The sequence below is a fragment of the Molossus molossus genome, unplaced genomic scaffold (assembly GCF_014108415.1).
Source record: "Molossus molossus isolate mMolMol1 unplaced genomic scaffold, mMolMol1.p scaffold_m16_p_18, whole genome shotgun sequence".
NCBI classification, from domain to species: Eukaryota; Metazoa; Chordata; class Mammalia; order Chiroptera; family Molossidae; genus Molossus; species Molossus molossus.
The window spans coordinates 17,028,174-17,046,261 of NW_023425353.1; the positions used below are offsets into that span (position 1 = coordinate 17,028,174).

Consider the following 18,088-nt stretch of genomic DNA (forward strand, 5'->3'; position numbering starts at 1 on the left):
ATACTGAATTACCGTATAACTTTAGATGCTGTTTTGACATTAACCCCTTTGGAGCTGGGAGTTGGGATTTCCCAACATTAAACGTGAACACATTTCGCAGAAGCTTTTAGCATCGGATTATCTGGACATTCACACCTAGTGTGAGTGTTGTGACTAAGTGAACTTGTGGCAGAAGACCAAGCTTTAAGGGATTGTGGACTTGCAGACCCTGACGCATTATATTGTGTGAGTAGTGTATAATTTTAAAACTTAAACAAATTGTGTATTTCAATAGAGGAGGACTTTTTGTTTTTTAAATGTAGCTCTTTTAGAAAACGATGAAAAGGATGAAGAGGATATGTCTCTGGATTCAGGGGATGAAATCTCACAAATAGAAGTATACAGCAGTTTTCATTCAGAAATATTGGCGAAAGAGACCAAAGGATCACGTGGAACAGATCAAAAAAAGAATATTCAAATTGAGTTGCAATCGTCTCTTGACGTACAAAAAAGTTTATTAGAAGATAAGACTTATCAAATTGATTCTGAAGAGAGAGCTTCTATTGATGTAAGCTCTGAAGGACAGAACAGCCATTCAGCTGAACAAGATTCATATAGCAACTTTCAGGTTTATCAAAGTCAATTAAGTATGTCCCATCAGTGTAGTCATTTTAATGTTCTCACTCACCAGACATTTTTGGGAACATCATATGCCCTTTCATCAAGTCAGTCTCAAGAAAGTGAAAATTACTTTTTATCTGCTTATACTGAAAGCTTGAGGGAAAAGTGATTTTCCAGGCCATATTCAGAAGAGAAATAATTATAGTAACTTTTTTTTTTACATAGGTTGTTAATGGACTTTTTCTGTTTCTTAAAAGTGAATTAACCATTTATATTTCATTCTTGAAACAAGAGGTTTCTGTCCTTTCTCAGATGTTTTTTTCTCTTATTTAAATCATGATGGCCTGTAACAGTTAAAGCATATGAAAATTGAAATAAATATATATATTTTTAACATATATTGTACTTGAATTATCTCATATTAGCACTTTTTAAGTTATATGTTTCTATATCACCTGTACTTCGGCTTCAAATTGAAGTCTGTTTTATATATAAAACTAGATGTTTGCAAAAGGATAGTAAACAGCAATGGATTTACTTTTCTTCCTCTAATGTTAGATGATACCTACTTTTGTTGAAATGATGTATTGACTATTGTATTTATTTTCATTTAACCTTTTGTATAGTGTTTTTACACAGGTATAAGCCAGTGATATTAATAAATGCAGGATTTTGGCTCAATACCTCAAGATTTATCTAACAATTAATTTCATTTAGGTAATAGTAACTATGTACATAGAACTTAGGCCTTAATACCAGGCAGCATTATTTTTTTTTTATCTTCAGACATATTGCTAAAATTCTGGTCAACCTATTATTTTGGAGTACTTGATAATTTTACTTTGCAGTGCTTACCCAAATTCAATTTCATAAAATAGTTTATTAAATTAAAGGCATTGGACAATTTGGAAAAAACACTTTGCTGTAAATTTTTAGATCAGTAGTCTTACAGGGAAAAAAGTATATTTTTGAGATGGTAAGTACTTAAATTCACAGATAAAGTATGTTGTGGAGCGAAATCTTAAACCCATATCCCTTGCCAATAACTGCCTCTCTATTACTAATGCAAACTTAAACTGCAATTCCTACAACAATACAATTCATAAAAACAGGATTTGGAGAAAAGAAATTACCATGTGAGCCTAAACTAAATCTGGGTTATTCTAGTAAAAAGCTGGGATGTATTAAATCAGACTTTTCCTTTGGCACTTGGAAGAGTTTCTACCCTTTTAAAATACATAGTGGTATTTCAGTTAATGAGCTGTATATAAAAAGTGTGGAAGAATATATTCATTGTTAACAGAAACTCCAGAAGGTGTTACGGTAAGTAGGAAAGTTTTTATAGGACTTAAATACCCAGATTGTGACAGCAGAAAAATGTTTTACTAAACTTTTACAAAACTGTGTTTTATTAAAAAGTTATTATATACACATATATAGCATTTTACTACATGATGTACAAGTTTTAAATAAATCTAGACTATATGAGAAAATACAGTTAAGCAACAAGGACATTTTATAATTTGGAAGACAAATGATTTTGTACATTTAAAATGAAGAACTAAAATTCTCTTCTTGATTGGCAGCTAAAGGCATGAGATTAGTTTCCAACTCCCTTTGCTTCTGGAGAAGGCCCTGAAATCACATCGATATGTTAGTAAAGTGTGCAGCAACTTGCAAATTATTCCTATTTTACATTTTTATCCTGTTAATCCAGAATTGTATTTATTTTGAAAACAGATGCTTGGCTACTTTTAGGCTTTGTCATGTTCAATTTTAATCGTTAATTCTCACACTAGACTTTTACACGTAGCTACTTGAAAAGCTATTAAAACATTTGTAAGATTATATTTTTAGCATAGAAACCAATAAGGATGACTTTTCTTAAAACCAAGTCAACATAATTGTGGGGCCAATATTTCCCCTTCTTCATCAAATGCTGTAGTGTTTTATCTTGCCTGCACCAACACTAGTGGCTAATACAAGGCCCAGCTAAAATAATGTCTTACCAAGCTTATACAAACTACCATTTAAAAAAAACTAAGGACGCTGTTTCTTCATAATCCTGTGATAGGATGATTTTCTAGGTCTACAGAAAGAACTGGTAAGCAACACTTGAACCACCAATTTGAAATGCAGGAGGCATTGGTAAATGAACATGAAAGAGACATTCCTAAAATGATATTCTCCCAAAAAGTACACTGTGAATAAAAACTGCAGAAAAACCTTTGCAGAGCACTTTTTCTAAAGCCCAAAGGTGGGTTTTTAAAAACCAGCTGATGGAGAAAAATTACAGCCTTAAATTAAATAGTGAATTTCATTTTTACCTAAGATGAGTAATTGATCTGTGACAACAAGTAGACTGGTGAGTAAGGTTATATGTATAATTTCACACTGTTAATGTTCAGTTCCAAATACTGCCAACACATTCTTTAAAAGCGTGAACTGCATTACTAAATCTATTTTACACCATTACTGTATATTTCTGCCTTTGGTTTTAGGGCCTTATTGGTCATGTTTTACCGTTCAAATGTATGCATTTTTCGTTCAATAAAATTGTCTTATTATCTGAACTGTCTCATGATTCCATGCTGGAAATTCTCAAAGATGGCAAGGTGATGGAAAGTCTTGTTTTATTTCTGAGAACATATACAGGGTGGGGCTATAGTTCTTAAGTAATAAGAAGAATAAACTTTCACATACAACTCTAAACCTATGTTTTCCCCCAACCAGTAGATGTTGAATTTTTTTTAAACTGGAATGCAGTCAAGTCACATAAATTATGTAACCAAGCAGGCACTTATTAAATAGCCATTCTAACACAAGTCATATACAGGAAAGTCACATGTACGCTTTGTGTAAAAAAAAAAAAAAAAAAAGCCTGGCTAGTGCGGCTCAGTGGATTGAGCATAGTCCCATGGACTGAGAGGTCCTGGTCAGAGTACATGCCCAGGTTTTGGGCTTGATCCCCAGTTGGGGGCATGCAGGAGGCAGCCGATAGATGTTTCTCACTCAAAGAAAATTGATAAAATCCTATTAAAAAAAAAAGTTCATACCTGTCTCAGTTCTGATAATCCCTTTAGGATTGCTTGCTGTCGATCCCTGTTTTTCACCAAGTTAGGATTAAGGAGTGGGTCCCTAATATAGTCAGAGTCAAATAGCTGTCGTTCTTGGTCACAATCTATAAAGCCAGATGAAAATGGCAAATATTAAAAACATTCTTAATAATATAGCACCCATAGTATATTCTCAGGAGTAATTAATATATATTACTTAAATCTTCCTAGGATATAAAAACTTGGGTAAACCTTGTGACACTTTCTAGAACTAGGACAAGAACACCAATTTGGATTTTGAATTTATAATTAGAGGGGAGAAGACATATTTACTTACTGTGTGGATTTTGGTACTGAGGATTCTGGGTTAGAGGCCTAGACAATGGTGCATCTGGATCAAGGTAATAGATCTCATTGGTTCGCACATAGGGAACATAATGAGATGGTTCAGAAATCCTGGGTGATAATTCTGTTTGATTACCTCCTGAGATCAGATTCTCTTTTTCATAATTACTCTTTTTTAGTGTCTGAGTTTGTTGCGTTCCGTTTTTCACCATAGGAGTTGGTGGTGATTGAGACCTGTATTTTTCAAAACAAAGCAAAATAGGGACTAATGTAAAATTGTATATTTTAGATTAAGCATATCTACTCTTTTTTTTTTTTTAATCCTCACTCGAGGATGTTTTTCCATTTTTTTGTACAGATAGAGTGGGAGAGAGAGAGAGAAACATCGACGCAAAGGGACACATCGAGTGGCTGCCACCCGCACGACCAACCAGGGCCGGGGACAAACTGCAACCGAGGTACATGCCCTTAGCGGGAACCAAACCCGGGTCTCTCCGGACCGCAGGCCGTCGCTCTAACCGCTGAGCCAAACTGGCCAGGGCCATATCTACTCTTTAATCACATTTTAATTTACCCTAAATGGACTAACACCTTCGGAAACAGAAAGGGATTAATTTGAGTTTTTACTAGTACTTGCTAAAGATACATATACTCTATTGGGATGGGGGTAGGGAATTAAACTACTAGATCCTGAGGACCAAGCTAGCTAGGTTATTTAATTCTAATATTTCCCAACTCATATAGTAATGAATGTACTTACCATTTGACAGAAACTCGCTACCACATTCTGAGACAACTTTGAACTAGCTACTTCTTACAGAAAGACATAAAATAAAAATTCTAACAATTCTAAATCTCTCATTGATTAATTGAACTTTTCATTATCTATACCAGTTACAGTGATACCTCGGTTCTCGAACATAATTCGTTCCAGGAGGACAGTCGAGAACCGAATTGTTCGAGAACTGAAGCAATGAAACTCAATAGGAAAGCGTGACTCCACAAAGCGTGACTCTCTCTCTGCACTCACACTGATGACGCAAGCAAGGCGCGCTGGGCCGAATGAACGCCATTCGGCTCAACTCGGCTCATCTCGGAAGTTCGAGTTCCAAATATTTGTTCGGATTCCGAGACAAAAGTTTCTCGAATCTCTGGTTGAATACCGATTTGGTCGAAAACCGAGGCGTTCGAGAACCGAGGTATCACTGTACTTCCTTCTCTCCCCCCACAATCCAAGCAGAATGTCGAAGATTGATACTGTTGACATACCTGGAAAATCAAAATTGTTTTAAGCCCAGAGATAACAGAAAACATCACCCACATTCCTACCTAGATAAATAATACCTAAACCCAGTTCAAGTTGGCCTTCAAAATCAAGGTAATTTTAAATGCCAGCGACCCTTTCTCTTAAACCTCTACTCCTCACTTGGAAATCACATGCTTTCCTGTTTCTGTCTTTATACACATACATGCTTGACCTCACCTATATTTTGAGCAAATATGTTGTCTCTCATATCACACACAAAGCACTAAGTAACTATGGAATCAATCCATCCATAACATACCTTTCTTTGCTGAAATAATTAATTTTCAGAGGTTCTTCTTCCTAAAAGATGGACAGATAAATGCAGAAAGGAGTAAATATTTGCACTTGTTCCCACGATACTTTTAGTGTTTGTTGAAAAATATTTGGGGGAAAAACAACTAGATAATGGGATAGACTTTGTATTTTTCCACTCAATCAATCTATTAACTCCTGATCTTATATCCTTTGTCTTTATGGATCATAAATAAGTTCTGAATGGCCCTGGCCGGTTTGGCTCAGTGGTTAGAGCATAGGCCTGCGGTCCTGAGAGACCCGGGTTCGGTTCCCGCTAAGGGCATGTACCTTGGTTGCAGTTTGTCCCCAGCCCTGTCGGTCGTGCGGGTGGCAGCCACTCGATGTGTCCCTTTCACATCGATGTTTCTCTCTCTCTTTCTCTCTCTCCCTCCCACTCTACCTGAACAATACACGTCCTCGGGTGAGGATAAAAAAATAAATAAGTTCTGAATGGGTATTTGAATAAAGAATAGCACTGTCCGATTGGTGCAGCTGAAGTTTCTTTTCTCTCTTTCCCTTCTGCTCTAAAATCAAAACATTTTTTTAAAAGTAGCATTCATCTGTACAAGGTTTAAGGGTAAATTTTTTTTTTAATTTTAATTTTTATCGATTTTTTTTTTTTTTTTGAGAGAGAGAAAAAGGGAGAAAGAGAAACATCAATGTGAGGAAGAGACATTGATCGGCTGCCTCCTGCACACCCCCTAATAAGGGTCGAGCCCGCAACCCAGGCATGTGCCGTGATGGGGAATGGAACAGGGACCTCTCAGTCCATGGGACAATGCTCAGTCGACTGAGCCTCACCATGTTGGGCTAAGAATAAATATTTCTATAAAGGACCAGATAGTAAACACTTGGTTTTGTGGACCATGTGATCTCTGCTGCAACTACTCTACACTCAGCAGATACAGTGTGAAGCCAGCCAAAGATGATGCACAAAAAAATGAGCATGGCTGTATGTGTATAAAACTTTATTTCCAAAAGCAGGGCAGATTTGCCCATAAGCCACAGTTTGCCAACCCCTGGTGTAAACTAAAGCAAGTTTCTAGAACTCTTGTTCAGACACAGAACATCCTTGTGAAAACATGATTGTGGGGAACTGTTTTCAATTTAGAAACATCAATATATGCTTTTAAAAATAGTTTTAAGAGAAGAGCTTTACCTTTTTGACTAGATGCCACCTGAACTTGGGTTCAGTCTCTTGATGAGATGAATGAAGAATTGGTGAAGTGCTTCTTTTCTGAGAGAGGTTTCCAGGATTATTTCTTTCTACCAAATGAAGCAGTTCCATTTGCCTTCTTACTTTTTTTTCTTCTCTCTGCTTTTGAAGCTGTTTGGGGTACTTTTCTGATGCTGGAATATACCCTTTACATGGCTTATTTATGTTCCATTCAGGCCTTTTAGAACATTTCTTATATTTTATTTGTTTCTCTGTTCTTGTGAACTGGTTACACTGGTCATTATACCAACTGTTTTCTTTTTCTAAGTTGGCTCTTTTATCCTGACTTCTTAGTTCTTGTTGGTTTTTCTCAGTGTTAAACTGTTCAATAAATTCTGCAGGAATCTCGGGAGATGAACAAATTATAATTTCCTTCTCTATTACTGATCCACAGTGTGATTCTGTACTGGTGAATACTGCAGTATTAAAGTCATCTAAAAAAAAAAAGCTTCAGATGAATTTTTAGATTGTTAATATATACCTAACATAACATTTACCATTTTAAACCACTTTTCAACGATAATTGTTTTATTACTGCCCTCTAAAACTTTTTTCCTTAAATTTTTCTATACCCATTAAACATCTCCCCATTCCTTTCTCCCCAACAGCCCCTGGCAACTACTATTCTACTTTGTTTCTATGAACTTGACTACTCTAAGTGCCTCATATTTGTCTTTTTGTGACTGGCTATTTTCACTTAGCACAATGTTTGCAAAGTTCATCCATGTTGTAGAATTCGATCTTTTTAAGATTGAATAATATACCATTGTGTGCATGTATGTATATATGTATACCACATTTGTTTATCCATCTGTCAAGGGGACACATGGGTTGTTTCCATCTTGTGGCTATTAATAATGCTGCTATGAATATGGGCGTCCAAATATCTTTTCGAAATCTTACTTTTCAGTTCTTTCAGGTATACATATCCAGAAGTAGAATTCCTACATCATATGGTAATTACTGTTTTCTATAGAGGCTGCACCATTTTACATTCCCAGCAATCAGGAGGGAAGTAGCTTTTCCCTGAGGAGCAAAGGCTTTGAACCCCACATGGTACTTTTAAGACCTACACTTGAGAGATGTGAACACCCAAAACATCTAGCTTTGAAAATCAACAGGGATGGCAAATATGAAACCCACAAAGGCTCACACATGAACTCACTTGCCCCAGGGCCCAGTGCAGAGGCAGCCAATTGTGTCCAGACTGTGTGTGAAAGAGGTTCATTTGAAAGAGGTTCATTTTGTTTTATTAAAATTTGGCCTGAGCGGCAGACATCTAAGTAACACATATCTAGGGTCCTGCTGGGATACCGTCAGGAGTGAGGTTGGCGGGCGACTGAATTTTTTAAATTTGAGGCCGGTCCACACTGCCCTAGGCAAGCGCAATCTTTTTTTTTTTTTTTTTTTTTTTATCCTCGCTGGAGGACATTTTTCCATTTTTTGTTCAGGTAGAGTGGGAGGGAGAGAGAGGAACAGAGAGAGAGAGAGAAACATCGACGTGAAAGAAACACATCGAGTGGCTGCCACCCGCACAACCGACCAGGGCCGGGGACAAACTGCAACTGAGGTACGCGCCCTTAGCGGGAACCGAACCCGGGTCTCACAGGACCACAGGCCGACGCTCTAATCGCTGAGCCAAACCGGCCAGGGCAAGGCAAGCGCAATCTTTTCACACCCCCTCTGCCTCATTCCAGCTGACATGTGACATCTTTATACTCTCCCTGTGACCTATTCCAGAGCATCAGTGTTTCCTGGAGGGTAACTGTAACATGCATCTGGGGTTCAATTTCTTATGGCTGCTGCCAGGGGAATACCCACTGATGGCCTGGCTCTGGAGGCCATGAGAGCTTTCATTCCTGGGTTTCATGGGACTGTAACAATTGGAGAGACAGTTTTTGGCAGGCTACCACTCCCAGGGCACTGCATGCACAGCAGACTGAAACATACCCCAAGATGCCCAGCCAGTGTGGCTCAGTGGATTGAGCATCATCCCATGGACTGAGATGTCCTGGTTCGATTCCCGGTCAGGTCATGTGCCCCTGTTGCAGCCTCGATCCCCAGTGGGGGACATGCAGGAGGCCGGTGATCAGTTTCTCGCTCACATCCATGTTTCTATCTCTCCCTTCCCCTTTAATAATTTTAAAAATAAAACATACCCCCAAATTTTCTGAGAAAGAGGCCTATTTGCTTGTCTAAGAGGTTTGGCCTAAGGGGCTGGCTGGCTTCTACTTTGGCACACAGGAAACAGGCCATCACATGCAATCTTCTCATGTTCTTCCTCTGCTTTGCTAGAACTTTTTTTTTTTTTTTTTTGAGAGATCTGAAGTGATTTCACTTTTTTTCCTTCACTTTAAGTCAATCATGAAATTTCACACTGATTCTCTGGTGGGGGCAGAAGGAAGCAATGTTAAGAATCCTTGGGGCTGTGGCCCACATGGCCTGAGGAGGTGCAGGCAGGGTAGGCCTCACTGGGGTAGCTGGAGGAGCACCAACTGCCCAGCTGGTAGGTAGGTGATGTTCCAAAAGCCTGAGAGCTGGTACAAGATGTCCACTGTGGCTTTCAACCTGTGCAGTTCAATCAGGACATCACCCATAGTAGCAAGTGAGCTAGGAATCAGCTCAGTGGCTTTGGAATCACCTTCAGCAGAGATGGTGACTACCTTCTGCTGCTCAGCCTTTCCACCACAGGGGCCCTGATTTTTGCAACTACCATTCAGGGAACACCTACAGATCACTTAGCTCTTATGGCCAACAAGGCTAATGCTTCTGGTCCCACAGCACTGTATATATTTGCATACTTTACAAGCTGTGGTTAGAGGGTCTAACTGCTGACTGAGAACCTCCACTTTGGGACAATGACAGGTTTTTGGACACTATACAACTGGGAGCTATTAAAAATAATCTGCCCTGGCCAGTTCGGCTCAGCGGTTGGAGTGTCGGCCTGCGGACCAGAGAGTCCCGGGTTCAGTTCCTGCTGGGGGCACGCAGCAAAACAAATAAATAATCTGCTTCTACAATCACACAGGTTTGAGAGACAAGAGCAAGGGTAGGGCTGAATGATAAGGATCACCTGCTAAGGTTACACCTTCAAAACTGAGAGAAGTGGCTGTTAAACTTAATGCATAAACACCAACACAAAATGAAGAAATAGAGGAACAGAACCTTAATGAAATGGAAATATGTAATTTACCCAATAAACAGTTCAAAGTACTGGTCATTAAGATACTCCAAACTGAGAAGAAGAATGGGTGAACATAATGAAAAGTTTAACGATGAGGAAATATAAGTATCAAAGAGAAGTCACAGAACTGAAGAATACAATAACAGAAGTAAAAAATACACTACATGAGTTCAAGAATCAGAACGATCAGTGAACTTGAACACAGGGCAGAGGAACTCAATCAATGCACAAAAAGTGAAAAGAATAACAAATTGAAGATAGCTTAAGGAAATTATGGAAAACATCAAGCAGACTAACATTCACATTATAAGGGGCCCAGAAGAGGAGAAAAAGGCAGAAATATTATTTTAAAAAATGAGGGAATATGTCCCTAACCTGGGAAGGAAACTGACTCTAGATCCGAAAAGCCCAGAGAGTTCCAAATAAGATGAACCCAAACAGACCACACCAAAATACATTGTAATGAAAATGTCAAAAGTTAAAGACAAGGAGAAAAAGTCAGAAAAAGCAAAAGAAAACAACTTGTTACATACAAGGGAATTCTCTTAAGACTATAAGATTTTTCAGCAGAAATTCTGAAGGCTAGAAGGCAGTGGCATGATAAATTCAACATACTGAAAGAAAAAAATTCCATACATGAATACTCTTTCCAGCAAAGTATCATTCAGAATTGGAGGCGAAGTTTTTTCCAGACAAAGGTAAGTTCATCACCACTAAACGTCTTACAAAGAATGTTAAAGGAAATTTTTTTAAGATAAAAAAGAAAGGGGGCTAGTTAGTAATAAGAAAACATGAAAGTATAAATAACAATAGTAAAGATTAACATATATAGTAAAGGCAGTGGCTTAATCATTTGTAAAAAGCTAGTATGACGGTTTAAAAAAATAGTAAAAATAACTAAACTATAATAATTAGATAAGAGATAACACAATAAAAAGATGTAAAATGTGACATCAAAAACATAAAATGTGATTCGAGCACAGGAGTAGGGGCAGTGACTTGGAAATTTGGAGACATGTTTGTTGCGTGCAGGGACTACACCAACTACAAGGAATGACAACATTCACAGACAAGCTAAATTGGCATTCAAGAGCAAGGCTCCTGCTTTCGGTTCAAGATGGCAGAATAGGAAGAACCTGAAATCACCCCTCACTGACATCAAAACTACAACTACTTATAAAAAAGCTATCTCGCCCTGGCCGGTTTGGCTCAGCGGTTAGAGTGTCGGCCTGCGGTCCGGAGAGACCCGGGTTCGGTTCCCGCTAAGGGCATGTACTTCGGTTGCAGTTTGTCCTCGGCCCTGGTTGGTCATGCAGGTGGCAGCCACTTGATGTGTCCCTTCACGTCGATGTTTCTCTCTCTCTCTCTCTTCCTCTCTCTCCCTCCCACTCTATCTGTACAAAAAATGGAAAAATGTCCTCGGGTGAGGATAAAAAAAAAAGCTATCTCTGAAAACAATGTGAAGACTAGCAGAACAGATTTTCTACAACAATAGATACCAAAAAAAGCCACGTTGAGATGAGAAGGCAGAGACTCAATCTAGTCAATAATCTAGTCAGGACCCACCTTATCCCCCATTCCCCAAGCAGATACCAACAAGTGGGAGGGATATCACAGTCATGGAGGTCCCCGCCTGAAGAAAGGCACCAGGAAGAGGAGCCTCCATTAACATCTGGCTTCAGAAATCAGCAGAGCTTACATGTGGGGGAGATGAAGGGCTGTAGGAAATAAAGGTTGTGCTCTTTCCAAATCCTACTGCAAAAGCAGCAGTTTGAAAGCACCTGGGTCATGTGTGAAGGTGACACATTGACTAATTTTAGGGTGTGTGCTGGGACAGGAACCTGTTGGAATTTTCTTCGGGGATAGAAGTGCTGATGGGCACCATTATTTTCTTTCTTTACTCTCTGCTACCTAGCTTGTCTAATGCTGGTAGGCACCATTTCTGGCACTCTCCATTAATCTTGCTAAAACTGCTCATCCCACCCTGACATTTCCCTGAGGACCCACCGGCTGGCACCCCTGCCACACCCAATAGGTGGTCTCATTCAGCACCAGCACACAGCACTGTATCTTAAAGAGTCAAGGCTAATGGCCTCCCCTGGACACCAGTGCTTGCTCAACAGTTGCGGCCAGGCCTCAAGCCAGCCGTGCCAGGCACCAGCTTGCCTACCAGTGTGTCTTTAGTAGTCATGCCCCAACCAAAACAGGATGCCACATATGGAACACTTCTGGAGCACATGGCACTGGTGACAAGGGGGGATTTTATCACTGGGCACTACAAGACAACTTTTAAATAAGGCCACTTTTTCAAGACAACTAGACATAGCTGATCTACCCAATACATAGAAATAGTCAAAATGAGGAGCCAAAAAAATATGTTACACACATACACACACACACACACACACACACACACACACACACACACACCAAAAACCCAGGAAAAGAAACAAAATGGAGAGAAGCTGTCTACTAGATTGAGAATTCAAAATATTAGTTATGCAGATACTCATCAAATTCTGGAGACAAGTTGACAATTTCAACAGAGCCAAAAACTAAAAAAACAACAACTCATCAGAACTGAAGACTATAACAACTAGAATGGAAAACACACTACAGGGAATCAACAGCAAGTCAGATGACAAAGAAGAATGATCAATGACCAGAAAGACAGGATAGTGGAAATCACCCAAATGGAAAATCAAAAAGAAAAAAGAATTAAAAAGTATGAGAACAACACGAGGGACCTCTGGAACAGCATCAAGCATACTAACATTTGCATCATAGGGGTCCCAGAAGGAGCAGAGAGAGAGAAAGGAACAGAAAACCTATTTGAAGAAATAATGGCTAAAAATGTCCCTAACCTGACAAAGGAAACAAAGTGCAAGAAGCACAGAGATGACCAAATAAGATGAACCCAAAGAGATCCACACCAAAATATACAATTAAAATGTTAAAAGTTAAACAAAAACAGAGAATATTAAAAGTAGCAAAAGAAAAACATTTACATACAAGGAAATGCCCATAAGACTATGAACTGGCATTTCAACAGGAACTTTGCAGGCCAGAAGGGATGGGCACAATATATTCAACATGATGAAAGGGAAACACCTACAACTAAGGTTATCATTTAGAATTGAAGGAGAGTTTCCTAGATGAGCTAAAGCTATAGGAGTTAATAGCCACTAAACTGACATTACAAGAAATGTTAAAGAGAATTCTTGAGTGGAAAAGACAAGACCATGCCCTGGCCGATTTGGCTCAGGGGTTAGAGTGTTGGTCCCTGGTCCTGGTTGGGGTCATGTGGGAGGCAACCAACTGATGTGTCTCTCTCACATAGATGTTTCTCTCTCTCCATCCCTCCCTCCCTCTCTATCTAAAAAAATCAATGGAAAAATATCCTCAGGTCAGGATTAACAACAAAAAGACCAAAATCAGAAATAATATGTAAAAGGAAAAAAAAATCTCCCTTAATAAAGGCAAACATATAGTAAAGGTATTAAACTAACCACATATAAAACTAGTATGAAAACAAAATGATAATAAGTACATACCTATAAATAATTACTTTTAATTGAAATGGACTAAGTACTCCATTCAAAAGACACAGAGGCCCTGGCTGGTTTGGTTCACCAGTTAGAGTGCTGGTCTGCAGACAAAAGGGTCACAGGTTCAATTCCAGTTAAGGGCATGTGCCTCAGTTGCAGTTCGATCCCCAGCCCTGGTCAGGGTCATGTGGGAGGCAATCAATTGAAGTGTCTCTCTCACATCAATGTTTCTCTCTCTATCACTCTCCCTCCTGAATACCCCTCCCCCTTCTCACTCTATCTGAAAAATCAATGAAAAAATATCCTCAGGTAAGGAGTAAAAAAAAGATGACATAGGTTGGCTGTATGGTATGACATAATAAAGGGATCAATCTAACAAAAGGATATAACACTTGTATATATCTTTGCACCCAATTTAGGAGCATCAGAATACATACAGCAAATATTAATAGACTAAAAGGGTGTGATTGACAGTAATACAATAACAGTAGACAATTTAAACACCCCACTTACATAAATGGATAGATAATCTAAACAAAATCAACAAGGAAATATTTGCCTTAAGTAACACACTGGACTAGACAGACTTTCACAAATATGTATAGAATATTCCAAACCCAAACATAAAACATTCTTTTTAAGTGCACACAAACATTCTCCAGAACAGATTACATGTTAGACCACAAAACAAGTCATTACATTTCAGAAAGTTGAAATCATGTCAAATATCTTTTGGAACCACATGATATAAAACTAGAAATTAATTATAAGCGGAAAACTGGAAAGAATACATGTGGAGGGTGAACAACATGCTACCAAACAATGGGTCAATAAAGAGATCAAAGAGGAAATAAAAAAATACTCTTGACACAAATGAAATTGGAAACATTACCAAACCTATTAGACATAGCAAAAGCTATTCTAAGGGAGAAGTTTATAACAATACAGGCCTACCTCAAAAAACAAGAGAAATCTCAAATAGTCTAACCTTAAACCTAAAGGAAGTAGAAAAGGAAGAATAAAGAAAGCCCAAAGTTAATTTAGAAGGAAGTAATAAAGACCAGAGCGCAAGTAAATTAAACTGAAATTGGAACCTCAGTCTCCCTGATTTCAATCTATACCACAAAGCTACAGTAATCAAAACAGTATGGTACCAGCACAAAAACACGTTAAGTCAATAGAGCAGAATAAAGAGCCCAGAAATAAACCCACACTAATACAATCAACTAAATTTACAACAAAGGAGGCACGAATAAACAATGGGAAAAAGTCTTCAATAAATGGTGTTGGGAACACTGGACAGCTACATGCAAAAAAATTAAACTGGACCACTTTCTTACACCATATAAAAAATAAATTCAGCCCTGGCTGGTTTTGCTCAGTGGTTAGAGCACTGACCTGCGGTCCAGAGATACCCGGGTTCAGTTCCCACTAAGGGCATGTACCTTGATTGCAGTTTGTCCCCAGCCCTGGTTGGTCATGCGGGTGGCAGCCACTCGATGTGTCCCTTTCACGTCGATGTTGCTCTCTCTCTCTCTCTCTCTCCCTCCCACTCTACCAGAACAAAAAAATCGAAGAATGTCCTCAGGTGAGGATACATAACATAACATAAAAAAAATTAAAAATAAAATAAAATAAAAATAAAACAAAATTAAATTAAAAAATAAAATACCTAGGAATAAATTTAACCAAGGAGGTGAAAGTATACACTGAAAACTGTAAGACATTAATAAAAGAAATTCAAGAAGACACAAATAAATGGAAAACTATTTCATGTTCTTTCAGATTGAAAGAATTAATAGTGTTAAAATTTCCATGCTACCCAATGATTCACATATTCAGTGAAATCCCTATCAAAATCCCAGTGGCATTTTTCACAGAAAAAGAAATACAGTCGGCCCTCATTTATCGTGGTTAATCAGTTCCAGACTCTACCGCGATAAATGAATTTCCACGAAGTAGAGTTCTTTATTTATCCTCATCTGAGGACATTTTTTCATTTTTTGTTCGGGTAGAGTGGGAGGGAGAGAGAGGAACAGAGAGAGAGAGAGAGAGAGAGGGAGAGAGAGAAACATCGACGTGAAAGGGACACATCGAGTGGCTGCCACCTGCATGACCAACCGGGACCGGAGACAAACTGCAACCGAGGTACGCGCCCTTAGCGGGAACCGAACCCGGGTCTCTCAGGACCGCAGGCCGACGCTCTAACCGCTGAACCAAACTGGCCAGGGCAGTAGAGTTCTTTATTTATATACAGTTGTCCCTCGCCACTTCGCACTTCGACTTTTGCGGCTTCACTCTATCGCAGTTTATACTACACTACACTACACTACACACTATACTATACTACACTACACTACACACTATACTACACTACACTATACTACACACTATACTATACTACACTACACTACACACTATACTATACACTATACTATACTATACACTATACTATACTATACTATACTATTCACTATACTATACTAGAAAAAACCGCGATAGAGTGAAACCACGAAAGTCGAAGCATAAAGTGGCGAGGGACGACTGTAATCCTAAAATTTGTATGAAACCACAAAAGATCCCAAATAGCCAAAGCAATCTTGAGAAAGAATAACAAAGCTGTAGGCAACACACTCCCTGATTTCAAACTATATTACAAAGCAATAGTAATCAAACAGTATGGTAAACAAACACATAGATAAATGAAACAGAACAGAGCCCACAAATAAACCCAAGCATATATGGTCAAATGATTTATAACACAGGAACCAAGATTATACAATTTCTTCAATAATTGGTGCTGGGAAAAACAGGCAGCCAAATGCAAAGGAATGAAACTGGACTAAAGGCTCGATTATAAAACCTGAAAACATAAAACTCCTAGACAGCATAGGTGGTAACACTCCTTGACATTAAACGGCAATCATTTTTGGATCTGATACCAAACACAAAAGGGACAAAAATAAACAAGTGGGACTTCATCAAACTAAAAGCTTCTACACAGCAAAGGAAACCATCAACAAAATGAAAAGGCAACCTACTGAGCGGGAGAAAATAATTGCAAATCATATATACGATAAGGGTTAATATGCAAAGTACATAAAGAACTCACACAAAACATAGCAAAGTCCCCCCCAATGCACACACAAAGAATCCAATGAAAAAATGGGCAGAAAATCTAAACAGACATTTTTCCAAAGACAACATACAGATGGCCAACAGGTACATAAAAATATGCTTAACATTATTAACCATCAGGGAAGTGCAAATAAAAACCACTATGCGATATCACTACACATCTGTTAGATTGTCAAAGAGACAAGAGATAAGTGTTGAAAAGAATGTGGAGAAGAGAGAACCCTTGTACACTGTTGTTGGGAATGTGAATTGGTACAGCCCCTATGGAAAACAGTATGGAGATTCCTCAAAAAATAAAAAATAGAATTACCATATGATCCAGCACTGAAGGAAACTAAAATATTAACTCAAAAAGATAAATGCACTCCCATATTAACTGCAGCATTATTTATAATAGTTAAGACATGGAAGCAACCTAAGTGTCCATGAATGTATGGATAGAGAAATTTAGTATGAATGTGCATATAATAATACATATAACACATATACACACAATATAATATTCTTCAGCCATAAAAAAGAATGAAATCTTGACATCTGAGTCAACATGAATGGACCCTGAGGATATCTTGCTAAGTGAAATAAGTCATACAGAAAAAGACAAATATAATCTCACTTATATGTGGAATCTTAAAAAAAACACACACAAGCTCATAAAGAGAACAATTGGTGTGATAGAGAAGTGGGTGAAAATGATAAGGGGAGGGATTCAAAACAACCTACCAGTTATAAAATAAGACACGAAGACATAAAGTACATCATGGTGACTACAGCTGACCCCTGAACAATGAAGGTTAGGGGCAAACACCTCCCGAGCAATAGAAAATCCACATATAACTCCAGCCAGCCCTCCCCATTTCACAGATTCTCAACCTAGGACTGACCCTTGAACAACACGAGTTTGAATGGTGTGGGTCAATTAACTACAAAGGTCAACTGGAAAAAAGCCACATATAACTGGACCAGTGCAGTTCAAACCCATGTTGTTCACTGGCCAAATGTATTAATAATACTGTATTGAATATTTGAAAGTTGCTAAAAGCATAAATCTTAGAAGTTCTAATCAAAAGAAAAAAATTTTTTTAATTATGTATGGTGATAAATGTTAACTAGACTTCTTGTGGTGATCATTTAAAAATATATACAAGCCCGCTCGGTTGATGGGTGCATGGGTCAATGCTCAGTGGTTGAGCATTGACCCATGCACCAAAAGGTCACCAATTCGATTCCTAGTAAGGGCACATGCCCAGGTTGTGGGCCCGATCCCCAGTGGGGGGCATGCAGGAGGCGGCCAATCAATGTTCTTTCTCATCGATGTTTCTATCTCTTCTTCTCCCTTCCTCTCTCTCTAAATTCAATAAAGAAAAAATAATTTTTTAATAAATAAAAATATATACAAAT

At 38.4% G+C, this 18,088-nt stretch overlaps 2 protein-coding genes across 16 annotated transcripts in view; one reads left to right on the forward strand and one right to left on the reverse strand.

The window, feature by feature from the left end:
• TASOR (transcription activation suppressor) overlaps positions 1-830 on the forward strand; it is a 59,212-nt gene extending 58,382 nt beyond the window's left edge. For 6 of the 10 annotated variants that reach the window (XM_036267277.1, XM_036267271.1, XM_036267272.1 and 3 more), the window contains one exon: positions 26-385. In XM_036267277.1, the coding sequence (XP_036123170.1) occupies positions 26-81 (56 nt within the window). In that variant the 3' untranslated portion in view covers positions 82-385. Of the gene's footprint in view, positions 1-25 lie in introns of all 10 variants that reach the window. The other 4 variants (XM_036267279.1, XM_036267280.1, XM_036267268.1 and 1 more) reach the window with 2 other exon arrangements.
• Positions 831-2,097: 1,267 nt separating this feature from the next.
• The window catches only part of CCDC66 (coiled-coil domain containing 66), a 56,661-nt gene continuing 40,670 nt past the window's right edge, over positions 2,098-18,088 (reverse strand). For 3 of the 6 annotated variants that reach the window (XM_036267282.1, XM_036267281.1, XM_036267286.1), the window contains exons 15-19: positions 6,761-7,251; positions 5,567-5,607; positions 3,994-4,235; positions 3,657-3,781; positions 2,098-2,235 (exon numbers count right to left, since the gene is read on the reverse strand). In XM_036267282.1, coding sequence (XP_036123175.1) covers positions 2,149-2,235; positions 3,657-3,781; positions 3,994-4,235; positions 5,567-5,607; positions 6,761-7,251 — 986 coding nt within the window. In that variant the 3' untranslated portion in view covers positions 2,098-2,148. The remainder of the gene's footprint in view (positions 2,236-3,656; positions 3,782-3,993; positions 4,236-5,566; positions 5,608-6,760; positions 7,252-18,088) is intronic. The other 3 variants (XM_036267287.1, XM_036267284.1, XM_036267283.1) reach the window with 2 other exon arrangements.